This window comes from Jaculus jaculus, chromosome 22 (assembly GCF_020740685.1).
Source record: "Jaculus jaculus isolate mJacJac1 chromosome 22, mJacJac1.mat.Y.cur, whole genome shotgun sequence".
Taxonomy (NCBI): domain Eukaryota; kingdom Metazoa; phylum Chordata; class Mammalia; order Rodentia; family Dipodidae; genus Jaculus; species Jaculus jaculus.
In genome coordinates this window covers 5,055,159-5,080,425 of record NC_059123.1, presented here as the reverse complement: position 1 = coordinate 5,080,425, position 25,267 = coordinate 5,055,159, and the positions used below count along the sequence as shown (strand labels likewise).

At 42.6% G+C, this 25,267-nt stretch overlaps 1 protein-coding gene across 15 annotated transcripts in view; it reads left to right on the top strand.

The window, feature by feature from the left end:
- The window catches only part of C2cd5 (C2 calcium dependent domain containing 5), a 98,162-nt gene that overhangs the window by 13,633 nt on the left and 59,262 nt on the right, over positions 1 to 25,267 (top strand). For 5 of the 15 annotated variants that reach the window (XM_045139465.1, XM_045139462.1, XM_045139466.1 and 2 more), the window contains exons 2-8: positions 2,710 to 2,796; positions 7,635 to 7,806; positions 10,590 to 10,685; positions 11,892 to 12,047; positions 14,084 to 14,282; positions 18,220 to 18,344; positions 25,082 to 25,167. In XM_045139465.1, the coding sequence (XP_044995400.1) occupies positions 2,710 to 2,796; positions 7,635 to 7,806; positions 10,590 to 10,685; positions 11,892 to 12,047; positions 14,084 to 14,282; positions 18,220 to 18,344; positions 25,082 to 25,167 (921 nt within the window). Of the gene's footprint in view, positions 1 to 2,709; positions 2,797 to 7,634; positions 7,807 to 10,589; positions 10,686 to 11,891; positions 12,048 to 14,083; positions 14,283 to 18,219; positions 18,345 to 19,300; positions 19,453 to 23,377; positions 23,567 to 25,081; positions 25,168 to 25,267 lie in introns of those variants that run through there. The other 10 variants (XM_045139456.1, XM_045139454.1, XM_045139455.1 and 7 more) reach the window with 3 other exon arrangements.

The window sequence follows — 25,267 nt, the reverse complement described above, 5'->3', positions numbered from 1 at the left end:
TTCTTTTCCCTGTTAACTTTCATCTTTTTAATGTTGTGATATGAAAAAAGGCATTAGAGCCGGCGCGGTGGCGCACGCCTTTAATCCCAGCACTCGGGAGGCAGAGGTAGGAGGATCGCCGTGAGTTCGAGGCCACCCTGAGACACCATAGTGAATTCCAGGTCAGCCTGGGCTAGAGTGAGACCCTACCTCGAAAAACCAAAAACAAAACAAAACAAGAAAAAGGCATTAGAAAAATACATGAATACTTCCCAGTTAAAAATATGTGAAAGCCGGGCGTGGCAGTACACACCTGTAATCCAAACACGTGGGAGGTGGAGGCAAGAGGATCAAAAGTGTAAGGCCAGGGGCTGGAGAGATGGCTTAGCAATCAAGGCATTTGCCTGCAAAGCCAAAGGATCCCAGTTCGATTCTAGGATCCACGTAAGCCAGATGTATAAGGGGGCACATGTGTCTGGAGTTTGTTGGCAGTGGCTGGAGGCCCTGGTGTGCCCATTCTTTCTGTCTCTCTCTTTTTCTCTCAAATAAATAAAATATTTTTTAAAAATTCAATTTGTTAAAAAAGAAAAATGTGTAAGGCCAGCTAGGCCTACAGAGTGAGTTCAAGGCCAGCCTGGACTACAGCAGACCTTGTGCAGACAAACAGGCACATACACATTTGAATACACAGCAGTAATTTGAAAACTCCTTATTAAACTGTAAGTATTCCCTACATTTTCATGAATCCCTTCAGAGAAAACTGCTATCACTTTTTTGGGGGGGGAGTTGTGTTAATCCATGATAATACATACAGTTATCTCTTTTTTAGTCAGAAATGGGTATGATTAAATCAATCACTTTCCTGTTGAGCAATTAATAAGGTTTTACATTTTTGGGGGGTGGCACTTATATGAAGGTACTGTTAGGTTAGATTCCTGGAAGTAGGTCCAGAGTTCTGTAATTTAATCAATATAAATTTAATCAATATAAAGTTACTGCTGCCTGGAATTTTTGATGTTTTAAAGTTTTATTTATTTGAGAAAGAGAGAAGGAGGGAGAGAGAGAGAAAGAGAATGGATGCACCAGGTCCTTCAGTGTCTGTTGAAAAACTCCAGATGGATGTGTCACCTTGTGCATCTGGCTTTATGTGGGTACTTAGGAATTAAACCTGCATCCTTTGGCTTTGCAGGAACTGCCTTAATTGCTAAGCCATCTCTCCAGCCTTGATTTTGAAAATAACGTGTTAAGGAGCTGGGGAGCTGGGTCAGGGAGGAAAGGCCCTGAGTTTGGATCCCCAGCACCCATGCAAAATGCTGGGCATCATAGTTCATGCCTGCGTTCCCTGCACTGGGGAGGTGGAGATGGGCAGGTGCCTTGGACTTGCTGGCTGGCGTTCTAGATGAATTGAGGGGCTCTGAGTTCTGGATGAGATCCTGTCTCAAAAAGACAGGGTAGAGGAGAACATCTGACATTGACCTGGCTTCTATCATCAGAGAAACACACATACGCATGTGCACCTGTGTATACCTGTGCACCAACATACACAAACATAAATATGCACACACTGCACATATAGCCATGAAAAATAAACTTGTTAAAAAGCTGATACCAGGGCTGGAGAGGGCTTAGCAGTTAAGGCGCTTGCCTGCAAAGCCTAAGGACTCATGTTCGACTCTCCTGATTCCATGTAAGCCATACACACAAAGGTGAGGCAAGTGCAAGGTCACACGTGCCCACTAGGCAGCACAAGTGTCTGGAATTCGATTTCATGGCTATGGTCCTGGCATGCCAGTTCTCTTTCTCTCTCTTGCATAAGAAAAAGGTCAGTCTGTTGGTTTTGGCTCAAAAAAAAACCCAAAATTTAATGGATAATACAGCCATATATGGTAGTTCATGCCTAGGCAAGGTAGCAAGTAGTTGCTTAGCTTATTTGCTCTTAGCCTTTACAACAAAAGTTTTTTTTGTGAGGAGAGAGGGAGAGAATGAATGAATATATCAGTGGGCACACAAGGGCTTCATGTTGTTACAAAGGAACTCCAGATGCATGTGCCACGTTGTGCATCTGACTTTATATGGATACTGGAGACCTAAACCTTGGTCGAGCTTGGGCTGGCAGGCCTTTGCAAGCAAGTGCCTTTAACGGCTGAGCCATCTTCCCAACCCTTTGAGACTTCTTGACCACTTCTAAGCCTTGGCCAAGGTTTGCTTCATGGTCACCATTCTTTGTTTCAAACCTGCTTCTTCAAACTTCTTTGTTTTATTTACTTGTTTTGGGGTCTTGATAATGTACTGCTTGTCAAAATGGCTTGTAAACTGAGATGGTCTCCTCATGCAACCCTTTTTATTGTCTTTATAATGGGAGCACAGCACATAGGTAGCTTATCACAGATCACTGTGTGCACAGATGAGGGATGAAAACACAAATGGTAGGTTAGGAAATAGTGCTAAGTTTTTGTGATAGTGGCTTTTTTAAGGGGACTGGAAGGTCCTTCCCCTTCTGCTTTAACCTCAGCTGTCCTCCCTCCCATAGCCCCTGACCCCTTCCTCGGTGCTGACATCACGATGGACATCCAGTTTCTTTGGGGGCCAAGTGGACCAGCTGTGTGTCCCACACATAGCTTACCTGGCAAGACTGGACTGTTTCCCTTTATCTTAGGACCTTATCCTTTTTCCCCTCAGTGGTTAATCCTTTTAACACATGGCTGATTGAAGTTTCTTGTTTGTTTCTAGGTAAAATTTGGTAATACCACCTTTAAGACAGATGTGTACCTCAAGTCACTCAATCCCCAGTGGAACTCAGAGTGGTTTAAATTTGAGGTAAGTTGTTTAATATCAGCAGTTTTTATTGTGTGTCCCCTTCTTCCCAGAATGACCTAGTATGTCTTCTATTGTAAGTTTAATCATTTTTGTGACCCAAGACATATGTCCTTCTCTGCTTACTGAGAATATTAAAGCTTCTAAAATTATATTAAAGTTAAGAAAGTATGTGATAATACAGATGAAAAACTAAGAAGTCCTTATAGGTACTAATCTTGTAGTTTTCTTTGGGTTGTTGCATACCAAAAATCACTTAAGAGCAATATGCAGATTTGAGAGTATGTTTTGCTCTTTTGGCAGTTTCGTCTTTTGGAGACAGGTCTCAGGCAGCTCAAGGCTAATCTCTGCCTCTTTATCTATGCCTCCGCCCCAAGAGCTGGGATTACAGTGTGCACTGCCATGCTTGTTGCTAGCTGCTCATCACCTTTCCTTTTTCTTTCTTTCTTAAAAAATATATTTGATTTATTTATTAGAGAGAAAGAGGAAGAGAGAGAGGGAGGAAGGGAGGGGGAGGGAGAATAGGCACACCAGGGCCTCCAGCCACTGCAAACAAACTCCAGACACATGCGCCCCCTTGTGCCTCTATCTGGTTTATGTAGGTACTGGGGAATTAAACCTGGGTCCTTAGGTTTCCCAAGCAAGCTGATTAACCACCAAGCCATCTCTCCAGTTCTACCTTTACTTTTTCTTTGAGACCAAGTCTTGAAATATTACTCAGGCTGGCTTTGAACTGAGACCCTCCTGCCTCAGCCTCCCAAAAAGCTGTGATTACAGGGGCACGCCACCGAGCTCAGCCTCCTCTTAACCACTGGTCAGCGTGCAGTTCAGCAGCATCAGTTACATCCAGGGTGCTGTGCAACCATCACCACTCTTTTCAGGACTAATCTTTATTTCTCGTAACAGAAACTTTGTCCCTCCTAAGTAGCTAAAACTACCCTCGCTCTCCATTCCTTCCTCTGCCCAGACCCCGAGAGCTCTGGTCGGTTTCCTGTCCCGGAGTGTGCTGGTGCTGGGTTCTTCCCAGAGTGCAGCCACACACTTGTCCCTGTCCATGTGGTATCTGTGTGTGTGAGGTCCATGCATGTAGCCTGCGTCAAAGTTCCTTCCTTTGATGGCTGGGAAGCATAGTCCACAATTGTTTTCCTTATTTAAATTAAATTAATTAGTTAATATGACAGAGAAAGAAAGAGGGGGGGAGAGAATGGGCCCGCCAGGGCCTCCAGCCACTGCAAACAAACTCCGGATGCATGCACCTCCTTGTGCATCTGGCTAACGTGGGTCCTGGGGAATTGAACCAGGGTCCTTTGGCTTTGCAAGCAAATACCTTAATGGTTAAGCCATCCCTCCAGCCTTGGTTTTAACTTATTTACTTATTTATTTATTTATGTTGGTATTTTTGGGGGAGAGGGGATAGGGTCTCATTCTAGCTCAGGCTGACCTGGAATTCACTATGTAGTCTCATGGTGGCCTCGAACTCATGGTGATCCTGCTACCTCTGACTCCCAAGTGCTGGGATTAATGGCATGTGCCACTGTGCCAAGCTACATGTGATTTTTCTTTTTCTTTTTGAGATTGGTGGTTGGATCTTACTCTAGCCCAGGCTGACCTGGAATTCACTGTATAGTCTTAGGCTGCCCTCAAACTCATGGCAGCCCAACTGCCTCTGCCTCTTAAATGTTGATACTAAAGGCATGTGCCACCATGCCCCACTTAATTATTATTATTCTTAGTTTTGGTTTTTCAAGGTAGGTCTCACTCAGCCCAAGCTGTTGTGGAATTCACTGTGTCGTCTCAGGTTGGCCTCGAACTCTAAGCGATCCTCTTACCTCTGCCTCCTGGGTGCTAGGATTAAAGGTGTGCACCACCACATCCAGTTTTTAATTCTTTTATTTTATTTATGTTTTAATTTGACTTATTTGCAAGCAGAGAGAGAGAAGACAGAAGAGAGACTGAGAGTGAGAATGGGCACGCCAGGGCTTCTAGCCACTGCACATGAACTCCAGATGAATGTGCTCCTTGTACGTCTAGCTTCCATGGGTCCTGGGGAATTGAACCTAGGTCCTTTGGCTTTGCAGGCAAACACCTTAACCACTAATCTGTACCTCCAGCCTTTATTGTATTTTATTTTTTGAGGTAGGTTCTTGCTCTGTTGCTCAGGCTCACGTTGAACCCCTAAACGTAAGTGATCACCCCAGCTCCTCTGAGGAGGTAGTTCTTTTGAGAAATGCAGGCATTTTACACAGAGATAATAAGCAAAAGTTTCCTCTGTCTATAGATAGGGACTTCATGACTGTGTATACCCTATTTTATACATACTGAGGCTTAAGTTTAATGGCAAACACTTTTCATCCTGTGATTGTATTTCTTTTTTTTTAAAAAAAACAACTTTTTTATTAACAACTTCCATGATTATAAAGAATATCCCATGGTAATACCCTCCCTCCCCCCACTTTCCCTTTGAAACTCCATTTTCCATCATATCCCCACCCCTTCTCAATCATAATCCTTTCCTCCTCTTAGGATGGTCTTGTGTAGGTAGTGTCAGGCACTATGAGGTCATGGATATCCAGGCCATTTTGTGTCTGGGAGGAGCACGTTGTAAGGAGTCCTACCCTTCTTTTGGCTCTTACATTCTTTCCATCACCTCTTCCACAATAGACCCTAAGCCTTGGAAGGTGTGATAAAGATATTGCAGTGCTGAGCACTCCTGTCACTTCTTTCCAGCACCATGGTGCCTTCTGAGTCATCCCAAGGTCACTGCCATCTGAGAAGAGAAGATTCTCACCCAAAGTGAAAGTAGCAGTAATATAAGGACATGAACATTAAGAGAAGTGCTTACTGGGCAGTTTGATAAGCATAGTATGTACATTTAGCCAGATAGCAGCAGACGTTACACCCCCAGGACTTATGAGTACCCCTGTTTTAAGTTTTCAGTATCAAGGATGTATTCCCTCCCATGGAGCGGGCCTCCAGTCCAATTAGAGGGCAGTTGGTTTCCACCACGACAGAAGTGCCAGTATTGCACCCGTTGGCTCATTTGGCCTGCCTGCCATTATTTCTTAAAGTACCCACTCACACTTCTCTGTCCTCTAGTTAACGTGGTGGTGGAAGTGTGGCATGCCCAAGGACTCAGTTGTGAATCTGCTCTCCCCTCCCCTGGCTGCTCTGCTGAGGCTGCCAAGCAGAGCTATCCAAGGGAGGGTGTTTCTACTGATTCCAGTTCTGCCATAAGTCAGTACATTACCTAACACTACGTTGGAAACAAGTTAAATAAATTGAACATACATATATGGGTTCTATTCTGCTAATCTGTTTGTTTCTCCATATGCTATTACCATATTTTTGGATTCCATTTATTTTTAATTTTTGACAGTTTCATAATACATCTAATGTATTTTGATCGTATTGTTTCCTTGTTAACCTCTCTTGTCCCTCTCCCTTTCCTGTTGAACCTATTTCTTCTCTCAGCAACTCCATTTTTTTTAGGTGATCCAGTGAATATAATTTCGGTTGCTTATATGAGCATGGGTGAGGGGCCTTTTCCCAGAGCATGGGAGCATGTTTAGTTCACAGGCAATTACACCACTGAACAGTCTCTCCCTCCTTGGCAAGCAAAAGCTGCCAGTAGCTCCCCAGGGAAGGGTAGGATCTCAGGGGTCCATCCCTCCTGGCAGCTGTTAACTGCCTGTTGATCCTCAGGGAGGGGTGCGCCTCGTGAGCCCCTCTCCCACCCGTGGCGGAATGTTGATGGACCCAATCTTGGGCAGGTTTCGTGCAGGTAGCCTCAGCCACTACAAGCTCATGGTTGGGAAGACTATGTCCTGTCGCGAAGACGGCCTTCCCAGCTTCCTGCCTTCGTCCTTTTTCCTTCTACCTCCTTTTCTCCATTGCTCTCTGCGCCTCGGAGAAGGCGATGTTCCGGTTTACAGTTGAGCACTCAACGATCTCTTATTCTTGGCATTTTGACCAGGTATAAATAGACAGTAACCGCCACCCAGTGCAAAACGAGCTTCTCCGGCCAAAGTCGAGAGCAGCACTAATCTATGGTATAAACATAAATATTTAGAGAGCAGGTGAACAGTGAATTTCAGAAGCTCAAGTTACCAACTGTTGTTAAAGTTTAGGAAGTTACTCCTTTGACTGGTGTTCCTGCTGCAGTGTGTAGTGTGAACATGTACTTAAATGTTCTTACAGTTGCCATTAGTTGCAAAGCCTTTTCCTTACTCACATGTTTTAAATTAAGAGATGTTTTTCTTTCTCTTAGGAATGCTACTTTCTCTGTAGAACCGCCACCGAAGTAAACCGTAGACCCATAGCTCCTGCCGTCATCTGGGGCCAGGGCCCTTCCAGCTGGAGCTTGGGGGTCACTCCAGGGTTGGGGGTCGCAGTAAGCTGCCTACAGTGCCCCCCTGTGGAGGCCTCGCCACAAGGCATCTTAGCCTGCACCCCACCAAGCTGTGCCTAGTGTCTGTGATTTTACCCTCTCAGCTGAAAGAAGGTCTAGGAGAGACAGTCTGTTAGTGAAGCATTTTGCTACATTAAAAAAAAAATTAAACATTTAAAAGATTTCTGAGAAAGATGTACTTTTCACAGTTTAGGGATTGAAGTCAAGGCCTTGTGGATACTAGGTAAGAGCTCTATGCCTGATGTTCAGCCTTAATGCCTATTACAACGTGTGTGTACGTGTGAGTCCTTATCTCTCTACCTTTGTCCTTAGAGATAATCCATGCAGTTTCTTTTTCAGCAATATGTCGTCTTTATCATTTGATGCATGTATAGATTTGTGATTCTTGAGACTGTAGAGACGTGTAAGATTTCATTTCAAGGTGTCTTTGCAGGTGGACGATGAGGACTTACAAGACGAGCCTCTGCAGATCACAGTTCTCGACCACGACACCTACAGTGCCAATGACGCCATTGGCAAAGTGTACATCGACATCGACCCTCTGCTGTACAGTGAAGCTGCCACAGTCATCTCAGGGTGGTTTCCTATTTATGACACCATCCACGGTGAGGAGCCACTGGGTAGAGGTGGTTGTGCCACATGGTCTCTTTGGAAAAGATGCCCCCTGAAAAGTAGACTAGTAGGGGCCAAGAGAGATGGCTTAGTGATTGATGCACTTACTTGTAAAACCAAAAGACCCAGGTTCGATTCCCCAGTGCCCCTGTAAGCCAGCTGAACAAGGTGGTATGTGTATCTGGAGTTCATTTGCAGTGGCAGAAGACCCTGGCATGCTCATTCTCTCTCTGTATCTGACTCTGTTTCTCCTCAAAAAAAAGTAGATGTATATATATATTAGTTTTTTGAGGTAGGGTCTCACTCAAGCCCAGGCTGACCTGGAATTCACTATGGAGTCTCAGGGTGGCCTCGAACTCATGGCAATTCTCCTACCTCTGCCTCCTGAGTGCTGGAATAAGGCATGCACCACCACACCTGGCTAAATAAGACTTTTTTTTTTTTTAAAGCAGACAAGTAGTAGAAAAGTATCGGGATTGTCACTTCCTGCCAACCCTATGTGATGTAGTTAGTAAATACACTATTGAAAGTTTATCTTAAGGGACAAGACTGTAGCTTAGTGGTCGAGTACTTTTCTTTCTACCATGTGCTAGACTCGGATCAGCTCTAGCCCTGCCAAAATAAATAAGTAAAGAAAGTAGCAAAGCAAGAAGGAACACATTTTAAGGACGGTTTATTAATTTTTAGTAAAGCATTTCTGTACTGAAAAATCGCTTTGGCCTCCTTGTTGTTTAAAGCAGAGTTCTTAGCCAGGGGTGGGAGTGTATCTGTGCCAATAATCCCAGCACTTGGGCTGGGATACGGGGATTGTGAGCTCAAGGCCAGCCTGAGCCACACAGGCAAACCCTGTCTGAAGGCAGAGTTCTTTCCGTGTGTGGCCTGGGAATACCCGAGGCTCCTGAAACCCTTTCTCAGGTTCCGTGAGGGGAGAACTGTTCTTAGCAGTGTAGTCACGTGTCATTCACTGTTTTCATTGCGAGTTTCTCACTGCTGTGTGTTGCGCTCTCATGACACACGATACCACCAATTGAACCCAGAGCAAAAGCAAGGCCGTTTCACTAGTTAGGCAGCATAGAGACTTCAGAGATGTCGCAACGCCGCTTATCACCAGCGTTTCTTAGAAAGTGTAGTTAGCTTCATAGCAGAGTTGTAGGTGTTCACTCATTACAGCTCAATAAAGCACTGAATATTTTTAAAATTCCAACTTTAATATGGTAAATATTGATAAATATGACCTATGTGAATAAAACCTGGTTGGCATTCTCAATTTTTAAGACTACAAAAGAGTCCTGTGACCAAAATCTAGAGAGCTGGTAGTCAGAACATATGTGTCCTAGAGTAGGGACTGGCTCTATAGAACTGGCCTCCGGCCTCGGGCTGTGCCCTCTCTGTCGTCGTTTATAGTCCTGACCTCCTGCTGCCAGTCGGCGGGAGAAACGAGGCAGATGTTGTAATAAAGGGAGATGCTGCCTGAGGTTTGCTGTAAACTTACTGTGCCATTTTTACAGCCTGTGGTCTACCAACATGTAAGATGGTAAAGCCAGATTGAAAACTAGAGGTGGTTTTTTTTTTAATTTTAATAAATTAGGATATATGTAGCCACTGAGTTGTATAGTCAAGAATTAACAAATCTCTAGAAAACAATGCAATAAGGAAATTAGCACAATATATTATAAACTGCAAAATTCATGTTACAAATTACACAACAGGATGGCTCCAAAGATTGTCAGAAACAGGAATTTCAAAATGTGATGTCGTTGGAGAAATGGATAGCATAAATGATAAAGTGCTTATCCCTGTGTAATTTCATTTCCTCTTTCCCCTCCCTCCTCCATTTCCACCCCTTTCCTCTCCTCCCTCCCATCTTTTCTTCTCCTTGTTTCTACAATGTATGCATGTTATCTTTGTAGTAAGGAAATAAAATCTAATTCAGTGTTACAATATCAGTGTTAAAAAATATGCTGCCCGGCCAAGCTGCTAATGAGGAGGAGGGAGAAACTCAGCCTAGGAATTCAGGCCCACCTGGGCAGTACAGTGAGACTTCCCGTCTCAGACAGAGTACACGAATCAAAACTGATGCCGAGAAGTAATTTGAGGTTGGATTTAAGGCAATAGCTATGTGAGCAGATGAATTTTCCAGTCACTTAATATTAAATATTATGTATAGTTGGCTTAATATAATTAAGCTTTTTGTTTAAAATATAATGTCATATTCTTTCAAAAGATAAATTAGTAAACTACTTTTCTTAGAGAGTCTTCTACCTTATGTGTGAACTTGACATGAAATCAAATCAGCTACAGAAAACACCTAGTTCTAAATACATATTTATCAGTGAAGGCCAGGTCTTCTTATAGCACGTTCTGAAAGCACTTGTTAATACGGGGGTGTGTGTGTACGTATGTTATTTTGGAAGCTGGGTCTTACACTAGCTCCTGCTGACCTGGAACTTAATAGGCGGCCTGTGCTGGCATTGAATTCCTGACCCTCCTGCCTCTACCTCCCGAATACTGGGATTACAGGTGATTGTTATTGATTTATGTGGGACGTCTTTCCAGTTAGACTTAGGTCAGAGTGAACATTGCACACGCTATAATGCCGTCACGTTCTGCTTCCAAGAAATGAAATAAAGAAAGTGCTAAGGATGAAAATAGTGAGGGAACCACATTATTATCACGATGACCTGTTATTTTAACATGGGTCATTGGTATCTGTTTACCTCATTGTTCAGTCCTGCATTATTTTCTTAAAGTAGAAATTCTTCTCTTGGATGTGCAGGTATTCGTGGGGAAATCAATGTTGTTGTCAAAGTCGACCTCTTCAATGACTTAAACCGCTTCCGCCAGTCATCGTGTGGAGTCAAGTTCTTCTGCAGTGAGTACACGCGTTCTCATTCAGCAGACTGTTCATAGCCATGATTTTAAACATAAACATGGAAAATCCGGTTAGTATGTTGAAATGCTAACAGAAAAAGTATTAGAGTTTGGTTTTAATGCCAGTAAGAAAATTAATAATTTTCTAGAAATAGTCACTGTGTTATTATGACTATATATCAGAGTAAATGGTGTCTAATTTTTAAAACTTTATGGAAAGTTTCATTAGAAAAGTCCAGTGGTATTTTCCTGAGGTGTAAAGCGCTGAAAGACAGGCGTAGCAAACACAGAGCTCTGCACTGTATGGGTCTGGACTGGAAGGATTGGGGGTCCTCCAGGTCAACCTGTGTTAGTCGGGTGGAAGCACCCCAAATTAATATTAGCATGTGAGTGTATCTGACTCACATAAAGCCATATGCACAAAGTGCACAAGGCTGCCCTCGAACTCATGACACTGCTCCCACCTTTGCTTCCTGAGTGCTGGGCTTAGAGACCTGAATGACTGTGTGAGAGGGTACTGGGGTAGGAGATTTCGGGCTCTATCTTTTGGAGTCTGAGCAGCTCTTCCTTAAATGTAGTGGAATGGTGGTTGAATGATTCAGTGGGTCTGGTAACTAGTACAGTGGTCACTAGGTGGTTGGTTCTGTGGCCCTGGCTTCTATTAGAGACTACAGGACCCTGTGAGTTCTCTGTTCAGTGTAACATATGCAGAAGAATGTTTCAGAGGACTTGGAATAATTAAAGTTTTCAAATTCATCAATTCATATTCATCTAATGCCCAATATAATCAGTCATCTCATTAGCTTTAGATTTGACCTTTTAAACTTGAACTTATTTTGCAATTGATACCTAAACGTTCAAAAATTGTACAGATTTATGTAGCACCTTGTGATACTTTATTTAATTTTGTTTTTAAAAACTTTGTATTGAGTACTAATTAATTTCTATAGCTGATTTCTAAATCATAAAAATAGAATTTATATTTACTACTCTGTAAGAAATGTGAGAGGCCACATAAAAGAAATTATGTTTAAAGATGCCCATTTTAGGAGACTGACTTAGAAGTATTGCAATTACATTGAGGTTACATAGTGAAGGATGTTCTCGTATTTTTTCTCCAGAATGTAAGCACCTACATGTGCATTCTTTGAGGAACTGAATTTTCTTTTGTGTAAATAGCAACATAATAGGTCACTTATTTTAACAGCAACATCTATCCCAAAGTGCTATCGAGCTGTGCTGATTCATGGCTTTGTAGAAGAGCTTGTGGTCAATGAAGACCCTGAATACCAATGGATTGATCGCATTCGCACACCAAGGGCATCAAATGAGGCCAGACAGAGACTCATCTCTTTAATGTCAGGTATTGTAGTAAAAGAACTTCATTTTTGATCTTTTTTAATCTTGTTGAATTTTCTACTTTCCTTTCTCTTGCTGCCTGTAACGGTAACAGAGGCTGTGAACTGAAACTGGCTGATTCCCTACTGAGGTCGTGTCCTGTACCTCTAGCAAGGGGGACTCTGAATCAGAACTTAGAGGTCCCTATTTAACCAGGTAGTACTGGGAACTGCAGCTGAATTTCTGGGAAAAGGAGATTCAGGAAGCCGCCTGGAGCGGGGGACGGTTCTAGTTTTCCTCCCGCAGCAAGCATTAGTCATGAGAGCCTAGGCCATGCTTAGATGTGCCGCTGGTCCCCTCTGCTCCGGTCCTTTCCTGAGCCACACTGTATATTACCTTCTACCCTTCCCTCCTGCCACTTGCCCGGAACATATTTACCATCTAAATTATACCTGTTTGTTTATGTATGTCAGTACAAAACAAACAAGTATAGACATAGTGTATGTAAACATATAAATGATAAATTCTATAGATAAATATAAATATATTTAATATAAATGTACTGCATCTGTACACGCTATATGTGTGTGTGCTGTGTTATGTAATATATGCATATAATTATAGCATATAATAAAATCATTTCTGTGTCCTTTAGGTCCTGTTTATTCTCACATATTCTCTGAATTGGTTTATTTGCTCATTTATTGTCTTTTTCTTAATTTTTTGGACAACGTCCGTAATTATAGAGGGGATACCACAGTCATAATATCCTCCCGCCTCCCCCTCGTGCCCCTCCCAGTTCCTGTGCTTGTAGCCAGCAGCGAGTAACCGCCACTAGTCATGGGGCCAGTTTTCCTGCTCACGCGTGTGTCAGGCCCGTGCGAGAAGGGAAGTGTGTGCACACGTACGCAGAGCCACAACGTGTTCAGTCCGCAGGACGCAGCAGCGCACAAGCCTGTGTCATGCCCCAATAGCACCTTGCCTCCCTGGAAGTGGGCGAACTGAACCAGATGACATTTTAAGTTCCTTCCCATCACGTTCCAAAAGACCCGAGTCTTGTGTGTCTGTGGAGCTGTGGTCGGGACAACCCGGCATCCTGCGTGCCGCAGCTCAGCTCGCTGTCTTGCTGCTTCTCGTCCTGCTGTGGGCGGGGGGCTGGCCAGCCTCTGCTCGCCCGTCCCTGCCGTCGCGGAGCCTCCTCCCCAGACTGTGAACCCCAGTGAGCCCCTCCCTCCCTTCCGCTGCTGTGTGAAAGCAAGCACCACGTGGGTGAAGGGGGAGGATTTCTTCCTTTCTTTCTTACATGTTTTATTTATTTATTGACTTTTGCAAGCAGAAAGAATGTGTGTGTGTGTATGAGCGGAGGGGAGGGATGGGCATACTAGGGCCTCTTGCCACTGCAAATGAACTCTAGGCACATGTGCCACTTTTTTTTAATATATTTTTTAAAATTATTTATTTATTTATTTATTTGAGAGCAACAGACACAGAGAGAAAGACAGATAGAGGGAGAGAGAGAGAATGGGTGCGCCTGGGCTTCCAGCCACTGCAAACGAACTCCAGACGCGTGCGCTCCCTTGTGCATCTGGCTAACGTGGGACCTGGGGAACCGAGCCTCGAACCGGGGTCCTTAGGCTTCACAGGCAAGCGCTTAACCACTAAGCCATCTCTCCAGCCCCATGTGCCACTTTTTGCATATGGCTTTATGTGGGTGCTGGGCAATCCAACTGCACCAGTCAGGCTTTGCAAGCAGGCACCTGTCACTGCTGAGCCACCTCTCCATCCCAGTGGAGGACTTCTGAAGGGAATCTGGCTGCTAGAACTTAAAGTCCCTGGTCCCAGCCGGGTGTCAGTGGAGCTGCTGAGCACTGGGCACCTGTGTGGGTGGCAGGGGACATTTCTAAAGGGGGTCTGGCTAATTGAACTGAGACCCCCGGTCCTAGTCAGATTCCATTCAAGATCTAAATGGATTTTCTCTCACTAACGTGTCCACCTTTACAAAAATAGGTAATGTAGAGATATGAACCAAAGAAAGAATTTTCTCTCTCTCTGTTCTCCTAGGTGAACTACAAAGAAAGATTGGCTTGAAAGTACTTGAAATGAGAGGAAATGCAGTTGTTGGATACTTACAGTGTTTTGATCTGGAAGGCGAGTCTGGGTTAGTGGTACGAGCCATAGGAACAGCATGTACTCTGGATAAATTAAGTAGCCCAACAGCATTCCTTCCTGCATGTAATTCCCCATCCACAGAAATGAAGGAGTAAGTATGAGACAATGAAGTTGTTCCAATGCAGGTTTTAGCCCTTACCTACACATGTGCACTTGATTTGTAACATTTTGGTAGCAATGTTCAATATAGCTGTATATATTTTGTAACATTTTATAGCAATGTAAAATATATTTTTTTACTTACGTAATTTTTCTTATGCTATAACTGCCAGAATTTAAAACTTAAATGGGATTAGATATGTCTAATAATTTATGTATTATCAATATTCAGTGTAAATTAAGTATTATAAAGTATTCCAAAACTGTAGACATTATGTATCTAAAGCCTAACCTCAATATGTATGCACTATGGAATTTGAATCTTAGCCTCCCATATGTAATAATCCAATTATGTTTAGTATTGACGGCATGTGTAGAGAAGACCAAGGATTGACTTGTGCAGAAATCTCAGACTCCAGTGTCTACCAAGGCCAGGCAATTTATAAAAATAACAACTGAGTCTAGTTGCATAGGGGTGTGGAGATCTCCACAGAGTCAAAGTTGGCACATGTCTCGTCTCCCCTGCTCTTCCCTTCTGCCTCTTCTCCTTTTCTCTTTTTCTTTTTATCTTTCCTATTTTTGGGACACATTCTCACTCTGCTGCCCAGGCTAGCCTGAAACTCCTAGGCTTAGGCTCTGCTCCCAAGCCTTGTTAAGAGCTGAGCTTGCTGCTGTCCCTGTGCTTGGCTAAACTTTGAAAGGTCAGGGAATAAATATTACAGATACCCATACATCTGTCTTTATAAAACACTGAACTAACTAAACAAAAAGCAAAAACCCTCCCCCCAAAAGAAACTCATCCCCAAAACAAACAAAGAAGCTAAATCAAAACAACAGAAAGCCTTGTAAGAAATCCTGTAAATGAGAGTCCCAGTCCCCCATCTCAAGGATTGTACACCTTCATTTTTGTTTGCTTGTTTGTGTGTGTGTGTGTGTGTGTGTTTGTGTGTGTGTGTGTGTGTTTTTCAAGGTAGGGTCTAACTCTAGCTCACACTGACATGGAATTCACTATGTAGTCTTAGGGTGGCCTCGAACTCACATCAATCCTCCTACCTCTGCCTCCCAAGGGCTGGGATTAAAAGTGTGCTCTACCAGGCCTGGCTGACATTCACATTTTGTTTGAAGCTGTGTGTCACCGAGCAGAATGCTTCTAGTGGCTGATTGGCTGCATGTCATTATTTGTGTCAAAGGCAGTTAGTTACCAGAAGGGCTGGTGGAATATAAAATGAGCACCCCTAACCTGAAATTTGAGGTCTGAAATGCTCTGCTCTGCAATGTGAAACTCTGTGAGTTCCAAACCTCAGAAGCTTTTGGATTCTGGAGTGTTTTCGCCTTTAGATTTAGGGCTGTTCACCTAGTAAAGTATGGGCAGTCGTCCCTCTTGTGGGAACCAACTCTAGCGTTGGTTTCGGCCGTGGCAGATGAGTGCCGCTCAGCCCGAGCAGCGGGCACTGTTGCAGCGCGGTCGCTGGTCTTCTGGGTGTTGCTCAGGTTCATCCAGTGGGAGCACTTTATACGAAGAAGCCTCCTTCCGTCCCAGATGGTGCAGGTGCGTCCATAAAGGACCACTGGCCGAGGGGCAGTTCTAGACAGGGTTGGCAAACTTTGTTTAAATGACCAGATGGGATAGGTAAATCATTTCTTTTTTGCTGATGCTACTGCATAACTGCCTTGGTCGCGTGACGGCATCACAAACAGTACACAAAGCAATGCCTGTGTCTGATGAGACTTTCTTTGTCAAGTAGATGGCACGTGGAACTGGCCTCCAGGCAGTAGTTGACCATAGTTCACGGGGGGGGGGGGGGGGAGAGGGGGAGGATGCTGTAGTCAGAGAGCCTGGCACACTTCCGAGTCCTGGCATAGTCAGAAGAGGTGCAGGGACACGTCCGGCTGCTTAGCTAGGCGTCCTGAGTGGCATCTTCTGTGCAGCCGTGCTGAGGAAAACCCCAGGACTGCTGCTTTCGCTCAGCTGCCTTTATTGTAGTTGTGATAGGGAATCGGTTTGGGTGCTGTTTCAAAATGTATTATATGATCTGGCTGATGATAACTATTCTAGCATTTGATCATCACATAATATTGTTGGTTGTAGATAGGAATTTGGTGAAAAGGAAATAAACTGGATTTAATTGATTACCTGAGTTCAATAGTTACTAGAATGGGTTTAATATTGGAAACATCACTTTGAGCATTCATGCAAGGAGACTGTTAGAATTCTAGGAATGTGTCATGGTAGGGCTCCAAGAGATTGATTATTTTATGTCATAATTTGAACGTTTACAGTGTTGATTTTATCTATGTTGATGGTAATTTATAAGTTTATGTGCACATTTTAGGTACATAAATTTATATCCTTTTATCCACAATATACATCCTCTTGATGTTTTGAAGCTGAACTCTCTTGGTGGAAATTCAGAATGCTTTATCATTGCTGTACTTAAGCAGGCTTTCTCAGAGCACTAAGCATATCTCCTCCCTCCCATGAATCTGAGACTTCCGAGTCTAGGAATTCTTAGATTTTCTTTCCTTAGCAGAGAAATAAATGTAAAGAAAACCTAGCTGAACATGGTGGCTCACACCTTTAATCGCAAGCACTTGTAAGGCAGAGGTGAGAGAATCACTGTGTGTTTGAGGCCAGCCTGGCACTGCAGAAAGAGTTCCATGTCAGCCTGGGCTAAAGTGAAACCCTGTCTTGAAGAAACAAAGCAAAACAAAAAAGGAAGATGTTTGACTTTTGTCAAATAAATACATTTCAAATTTATGGTAGAAACAAACATCAGTCCTATTCCCATCAGTAATATTTTCAAAAGGCAATCTGTGGAACCAGGAAAAGCCTGTGGGGTCCATTGGGACAGCTTACCCTAAGCCTTTGCCGGGTGTGATTTATGGGTGTGCTGCTGGGGCAGTCAGTAAATAGTATGGTAGCAGGAGAGACAACAGCACCAGGGAGAATTGTGCTGCTAGCCCGTCGTTAAGTGAATTCTGACAATGAGTGTGCTCTGGTTCCCTCTCCCGAGTACTTGTTTTCCCTTGTTGTGTGAAGCAAAGGCACTGCCCAGTGAAATGATTGTTAATATGAAGTAGAAGTTGTTATTTGTATAACATACCTTTTATCCCATCAGTGACTGTTTTGGCCAAATTTCTTTGAAAATTTGAAGAAACATGCACTCAACTATGTGCACACAGAGAAATATAGTCTACTGCTCGGATATGTGGAAATTTCAATCCCAAATTTGTTGATGTAATCATTCTGTAATAGAAGCAGACAGCACTACTAACATTGCTTTTGAGGATGTTTAACAACAGTTCTTCCCCGCAGTTGGGCTCAGGTGCAGCCTCTCAGAAGCTAGCTATTTGGTCTGTTAGCTCCTGAAATGTGTATGTCCGCTCATATACACCCAGTTCACTCATTTTCTCTTCTTGCTGTCACGTTTCATATTCTTCAACAACCTTACCTTGAGATCGCACACAGAAATCTTTGCTAAGCTCTCTTCATGAAGAATAGAACTAATTGTACAAGCAGTTCATATCTTAGTCTCAGAAGTAGTGTGAGAACTTTATATCTATCTGACTTTTCACTTATGGGTGTTTCCTTCTATGAATATAGTGGCAGGTTCTATTTTGATGAAAATAAAAACAGATATGCGAAAGCAACTCAACATCCAAATCTTAGTACTTTTCTTAATTCCATTGACAATTATCCTTGCTGTTTTTATTCACAGTTTTAGTTTATCAACCATTTCCTTTAAAACTGCAACTGTATCCTAACATTAATATCAGCCGTTCCTTTTCGATTTCAACTTTTTTGCATGCTAATGGTTAAAAATAAGTTCTCTCCCTTAACTAAAGCTCCTTGGAAATTATTTTAACATAACTGCAATCTGTGTGTGTATTGTTTTCTTTTCTTCCACTATGATCACAAATTCCTTCAGGTCTCCGCTGGTTCAACCTCCAAGCCACGGATGCCGCTCGACTCACAACAGCCCAATTCACACTGCTACTGGCTCACGACTTACTCAGAACTTCTCTGTGTCTGTTCCCACTCTCATCTATACTGGTACGAGACCACTCAGACTCCAGAGCTGGGGAGAGGCAGGCCGGGCAGAGTGGCCGCAGAGGCAGGCAGGCAGGTAGCGCAGGCAGGCTCCGTCTCGGCTTCCTCCCTCTCCCTCCACGTGCAGCCGCAGCCAACTTCTGTCTTTAGCGGCCGCGGAGGCGCGAGCTCTCTGGAAAGAAGGTGTTCTTCCAGCTTCCAAAGTCTCTTCCACAGATCCTGTCCGAACCCTGTGATTCACGTGCACTGTGAGTTTGAGAACCTTCCAGTGTGTGTTCACGTTACTATTTCTGCATTTGCTGACAAGTGCAGTTGATAAGGTTCTAAGTGCAGTGGAGATCAAAGCTCCTGACCTGCTGATTGTCTATGTACCAAAGTGGCGGGCTTTTGCGGTAGTGGGTCTGTTCCGTTCTGTGGAAGAGAGCTGTTGGAGACAGGTAAGCGTCCGTTCCGCACTGGCTGCAGGTCTCCGCGTAGCTGTGTGCGTTCTCCTCTGCGCTGTGTTTAGCTGTGGCACTGGATGCTAGAGGATAAGGAAACATTTTTTTTTTCTTTTAAGATACGTGTGTGTGTGTGTGTAAATATGAAAAGACAGATATTTCCACACACCATCTGTGGCCATCATTTTCTTTTGTAAGTTAGAAGCATTTATTTGAAATATTTTGTCATATATTTGTTCCTTTGATTTCTCCTTTTATTGTTTGTTTTTACCCTGTTCAGTTTGTCATTTCATGCTTTTTTGCTTTTTCACTCGGCTTATTAACTGTTTCAACGCAGATCGTATTTCCTGGAGAGCGGCGGTGGTCGGCAGCCTTGCTGTCTTGGCCTGTCCCAGCTCCACCCGTTGGCAGGGACGCTGGCCCCGCCCCGGTCCTCTCCCAGTGTGGGGGTCATGCTGCCGCCGGCCATCGAGCCCTCTGGCACATGATTACTTAATATTTCTCCACCTTCTTCGGCAGGATCCCCTTCAGTGAAGATCCCAACCCCAATACTCACTCGTCAGGACCCTCCACCCCTCTGAAAAACCAAACTCACTCCTTTTCACCTTCCAAGCCCTACAGCCGGCAGTCCTCCTGCTCTGACACAGACTTGAGCCTGACGCCTAAGACGGGTAAGGCGCTGTCTCCACCCTCGTCGTCCCCGCCCTCAGAGTGCGTTTTGTTTCCTACCAGCTCTCCATCCCGATCTTTCCTTCTGTTTTTGCATTTCAGTCCAATGGCAGTGTGAATACTAATTATATCAGATACTCCAGTTAAATGGGGATTTTTCTGTAGTTCAGAAATAATTTGGTTTGAAAAGTGACATTTTAATTAATTTAATAATTGTTTCTGCCAAGTCCAAATTTATATTTGGGTGTGGCCATTTTTTACTTCATGTTCAAATTCTGAGGAAACCATGACAAGGCATTGACAGAAAGTGACTCCCGCAGCCCATGGTCACATGGCCTTGCCCGTGACTCCCTCACTAGCATGGAGCCCATCTGGCCCTCCTTTATGCCTGTTTCAGAATTAGTTTTGTGTAATTATGAAAACAGTCTTTTTAAAAATTTACAGGTTTTTATGAATACATTTTATAGTAAAGCTTAGTTTCTTCCTGAAAAAGAACAAACTTATTTAAATCATTTTTAAGAAAGACTAAAAATAAGTTTCAAACATTTAAAAATTGTAGTTTTCAGTATTTTAAATAGTATTTATCTGGCATTTTCCCACTGGATTGGTTAAAGCATAGCTCTTACTTGGTTTATTTTGAATTTACCATCTTCTAAAACCATTAGTGTTGTTTAATTTTAGTGTTAGAAGAGAAGTTTATAAAATGATTTTAGATTTTGTGTAAGTATCAAAAGAAAAAGAAATCCCTTTCTTCCAGACCAGTGTGATTTCTGGAGGACAGGCTGTTAACAGTCTGTGCCCTTGCTATCTGTTTTTTGTAAACATAGTCCAAACGAGGAGGAAGAGGATTTGATTTGAATGTGTCTGTCTTTTGTGACAGTCCTCCATTGTGGGTTCTTCAGGTCAAAAAATACTGGAAAGATGGCTTAGCAGTTCAGGCATTTGCCTGCAAAGCCTAAGGACCCAAGTTTGATTTCCCAGAACCCTTGTAAGGCAGATGCACATGGTGGCACATGCATTTGGAGTTTGTTTAGAAGGAAAAAAAAAAAAAAAAAAAACTTAAAAAAAGAGCATCTGCACTAAACACAAACAGAATTTTTTCTTGTCATTACTACCTAGGTAATGTACTAGAACAGCTTTTCTTACACATTTACATTATATTTGGTGTTACAGGCACTCTGACAATTACAATATAGATTCTATGCAGATAACAGCCTTGTACGTAGGGAGCGGGAGTACTTGTGGTTCTCCTAGAACCAGTCCCTGCGGATGCTGAGGTTTGCCTGCTGTAATGATGAATGCCCTCGAAGCTTAGCATTTCTTGTTAGTAAGGGGATGTGGCATTTTAACCATTTTTGTGCCATACAAAATGAACCATTCAAATTGTAGTTCCTTCCTTTTTTAAATATTTTATTTTATTTAGTTATTTATTTGACAGAGAAAGAGAGAGAGAGAATGGGCGCACCAGGGCCTCCAGCCACTGTAGACAAAAACTCTAGACATGTGCGCCCCCTTGTACATCTGGCTAACATGGGTCCTGGGGAGTCGAACCTGGGTCCTTTGGCTTTGCAGGCAAACACCTTAACCACTAAGCAATTCCTCCAGCCCTCTTCCCCCCTTTTCTTTTTAAAAGACTGGAGACTGAACCTTATTGACAATTAGAACAGAAAAGACTAAGGATAACATTTTCGCTCTCTGCTTCGTCCTTGGGTTAACAACACGAGCCCCTGCCTCATGCTGAGTAAGCACACTACCAGAGAGCTGTGGCCCCGCTTTGGGATGCGTTTCTTCTTTTTGGAGACTGGATTGTGCTGGGTTGCTCAGACTGGTTTCTACCTTATGGGCTCAACTAATCTTGCCTCAGCTTCGTAGAGTGACTGGGTATGTAGCCTGTGCCACCAGGCCCAGGCTGAGAGCCAGTCAACTAAACTGTGTTGTACCTCTCAATGTTCTTCCCTATTTTTTTTTTTTTAATTTATCACTCCACAGATCACTTTTTTTTTTTTTTTTTTTGGTGGTGGTGGTTTTTGTTTTTTGAAGTAGAGTTTCACTCTAGTCCAGGCTGACGTGGAATTCACTGTGAAATCTCAGGGTGGCGATCCTTCCTACCTCTGCCTCACAAGTGCTGGGATTAAAGGCAAGCACTATCATGCCTGGCTCCAGATCATGATTTTTTAAAACAATTTTTATTTACATATTTAAGAAAAAGAGAAAGTATAAAAGTGCCAGGAATTCCTGCCACTGCACACGAATTCCTGATGCACACACTATCCGGCGTTATATGGATGGACCCTGGGGAATTGAACCTAGGCCAGCAGGCTTTGCAAGTAGGTGCTTTTAACTGCTGAGTCCTCTCCCCAGACCAAGTTTTGGAAGTACTTTCTTGGCCATTCTATTTCTTAGTTCGCCAATAAATGTAAATAAGTGAGGCAGGCATCTCTTTTCTCTGAGCTTTCTGATACATAGTCCATTGTAGTAGCAGTGAAACTTTGTTTTATTAGTTCCTAAAAATTTATTTACAAATGCTGTATTATTCCTTATTTATTTACTTATAAGATGCCTTTAAGTACATTAATTTATTTGCCTATAATGGCTCCCAACCTCAGTCGCTTATTTATAAACTACGAAGCAGATTTTAGCCTCGTGGTTTTGGCAGAAGTTCTTAGATTTCTTGGAATAAGCCTGAGGAGCATTCCATTTTCTAATTTAGACAGGAAATGGCAGGATTATGTTCAGAATTTCTAAAGCTGTAATTTAGCATGCATGCTAGGATTCTCTGCTTTCTAATTCACTACATGCAACTCAGTCTCTAGAGAAATAGTGGGATTAACTGTGTAGGCCCAATTTATTAGAACTAAGGCAATAGAGGTTAGCTTGTGGAAGCTGGGTTTTTTGTTGTTGTTGTTGTTTATAATTAATACTGTTTTTCTGGCGGGTCTCCATTAAAGTTTTCCCATTTCTTCAGATTCTAATTCTGTTTTTCTCCCAGTCAACTAAAAGAAGTAGAATTTTAAAAACTTCTATTTTTATTTATTCATTTTATAGAGAAAAAGAGGCAGAGAGAGAGAGAGAGGGTCACCAGGGCCTCCCCTCGCTGCACATGAACTCCAGATGTATGCACCACTTTATGCATCTGGCTTATGTGGGGCCTGGGGAATCCAACCTTGGTCCTTTGGCTTTGCAGGCAAGCACCTTAACCTCTAAGCTATCCTTCTAGCCCAAGAAGTGGAATTTTTGAATGCTAGTGTTATGACATAGATTTGACATTTGGGGGGGCTCAATTTTACGTTTTTGGTACTGTTATTATCACATATACATTTTTTTAGATCCAAAGGATATTTGACCCTGTATGCAAATCTATAAATATAAACAATATTATGATCAGAATAAAATATGAAAAAACTTAGAGGAAAAACCAATATATTAAAAAATTACTGTTGATTTTCAGTTAATAATGGCAGCTACCTAATGCAGTACTATTTAAAATTTTTAAGTGGGAATCACTTAGAATGGCAAAATGTGACAGCTTTTAGCTAGTGACATTTGATAGTGCCATACCTTACCCATTAAATAAGTGTTTATAATGGAAGCAACAGGTTTCTAACTGTACCACTCCAGAATGGGATGCATTTCAGCCCATGTGTTCTCCAGAAAGAAAAAGGCAGGTAATTTAAATCTTGCGAGAAGTCAGGTGAAAGCGAGTGACATCGTGGTCCCGAGTGCGGAGGGTGAGAAGGGCTGTGTGAAGTCTCAGGCAGTTCCATCTGCACTCGGTCGGCGAGGGGGTCCTGCGGCCGCTCTCCCCGTCCGTGTGCCTCATCTGAACATGTGGCCTCTCGTGTTTGTGTCATGTTTATTTCGTCATTGCTGCCCTCTGCATCGCCTGCTCATCTTCTGAACCTGCATCTTTGCTACTTTCCTCCACAGCACCTCACGCACAGGGCCCTAGGATTGACCTGTGTCCCAGCTCCCCCTCTCTCTCATGTGGTTCCCTTCACCTTAAAAAGTCCCGACTCTTCTCGGAATCTAGCCTAGCCCCTCATCACTCTAGCCTTGTCAGCCCCGTGCTGAGGAAAAGTGTTTCTTTCAGTGACGAGCTGTTCCTGGCTGCTTCTGGTAGGATCACATTATGTCAGCTTTTTAATCCCTTAATTTTAAGTCATTTTTGAAAAAAAAAAAAACTAATTATTTCATACCATAAAGCATTATTGCATGCTATATACAGGATGTACTTATTGTGTACTTAACAGTAGGCAGAGTTGAACAGAATTGTCATAGAGAGCTCTGTGGAGATTACTTGATGCGTAATGTAAATATTCACTAAATTATGTTAAAATTTATGTCTAAGGACACAGAGCTGGATATGTGCAATAATTATTTAGGTTCTCATTGCTAGCTCCTGTTTTGGATACTTTTCTTTCTTTCTGTTCATGCCCGCCCCATTCATATTGGGCCTGTGCCATCTTGTTGCTAAGCCATATTGACCCATTAGTAAATTATTCTGTTTGGACCATTTTTGTGATACTCTTTACTTATGTATTTTTTATTCACTGCATTAATCAAGTTATTCTGCTATACTTTCTGATTTATCGCTACAAATTTACATTTTATTTTTTATTTTGTGGCTTTTAATATGCTCCATATAAAACCCTTGGTTTTATTTCCATTTAGCATTGTATAGTCCTAAAGATAACGTTTAGGCTGCTCTAAGAAAGGCTTTGATTTTGAAGAGCGGACGGACTACACACATGCTAAACTCCGTTTCCTTATCCAGGACAGCTGAAGTGCCAGGCCAGCGCGCTGCCCCGTCGTTGACGGAGGCTGACTGCACGCGTCTTTCAGTCTGGAAGGGATGGGCTAATTCTAGTCTCTAGAACACTGGCTTCTCGTCCGCCCATCTTGTAGAATCCTTGGACCATAGTTGGTCTCGTGGTTCTATGAGAAGTAGTGAATGAGACAGGGAAATAAAATTAAAATTCAGCCTTCAAAATAGATCTAAGAGCATGGGAAGTATAATTCTTCATCCCCGACTATGTACATTTGTGACGTGTCTATTACATACATGTGATTTTTAGTTTTTTTTTCAGAAAATTCATGTTGATTTTTTTGAATGACAGTTGACAAGTATGGCATTGATCCTGTTTTAGCATGATGTTATGTTTCAAATTAGAAATTACCAGAAAAGTAAATTTAGCATAAGTCAAGTTTTTATGTACATTAGAGTTTGTGATACTTTGAGCACAGTTTGTGCTTTCCTTCTCTATATTTTAAACCAAATATCTAACATTTCTATTTCTTTTAATGTTAAGAGAATTTAGACAATGAATTAAAATTTTTAGTATAGTAAGTTATTATTTTGATGATTTTTTATTAGAAGACTCAGCTTTTAAAAATGGAGTGTTATAGAGAGATTTATCACTTTACCATTTTTTTCTTATTCTTAAGTAATTGATTTTAGAATTAGCTATAGTGAGAACTTTGACCTGTTCCTAAGGAGAATTTTAGTGTATTAGAATTAGAAATGTGCATCATTTTCTCATGTTTGGCTCACTGTTTGTGAAGATGAACTCGATTAAGCCTCCTGTGTCCACAGCTCTGTTCTGGTTGTCATTTCTGTGTGATGCCCTGTAGGAATGGCAAGTGGTAGTGCTGGGAAGGAAGGGGGCCCAATGAAAGCCCTTCTGAGACAACAGACGCAGTCAGCGCTGGAGCAGAGGGTAAGACTTACACTCTTCACCTGACACAGCAAATGTGAATGTCCCACTACAGTGTTCTTAAAGACTTCCATCTGTTCTTTTTCATTATGCCTGAAATACT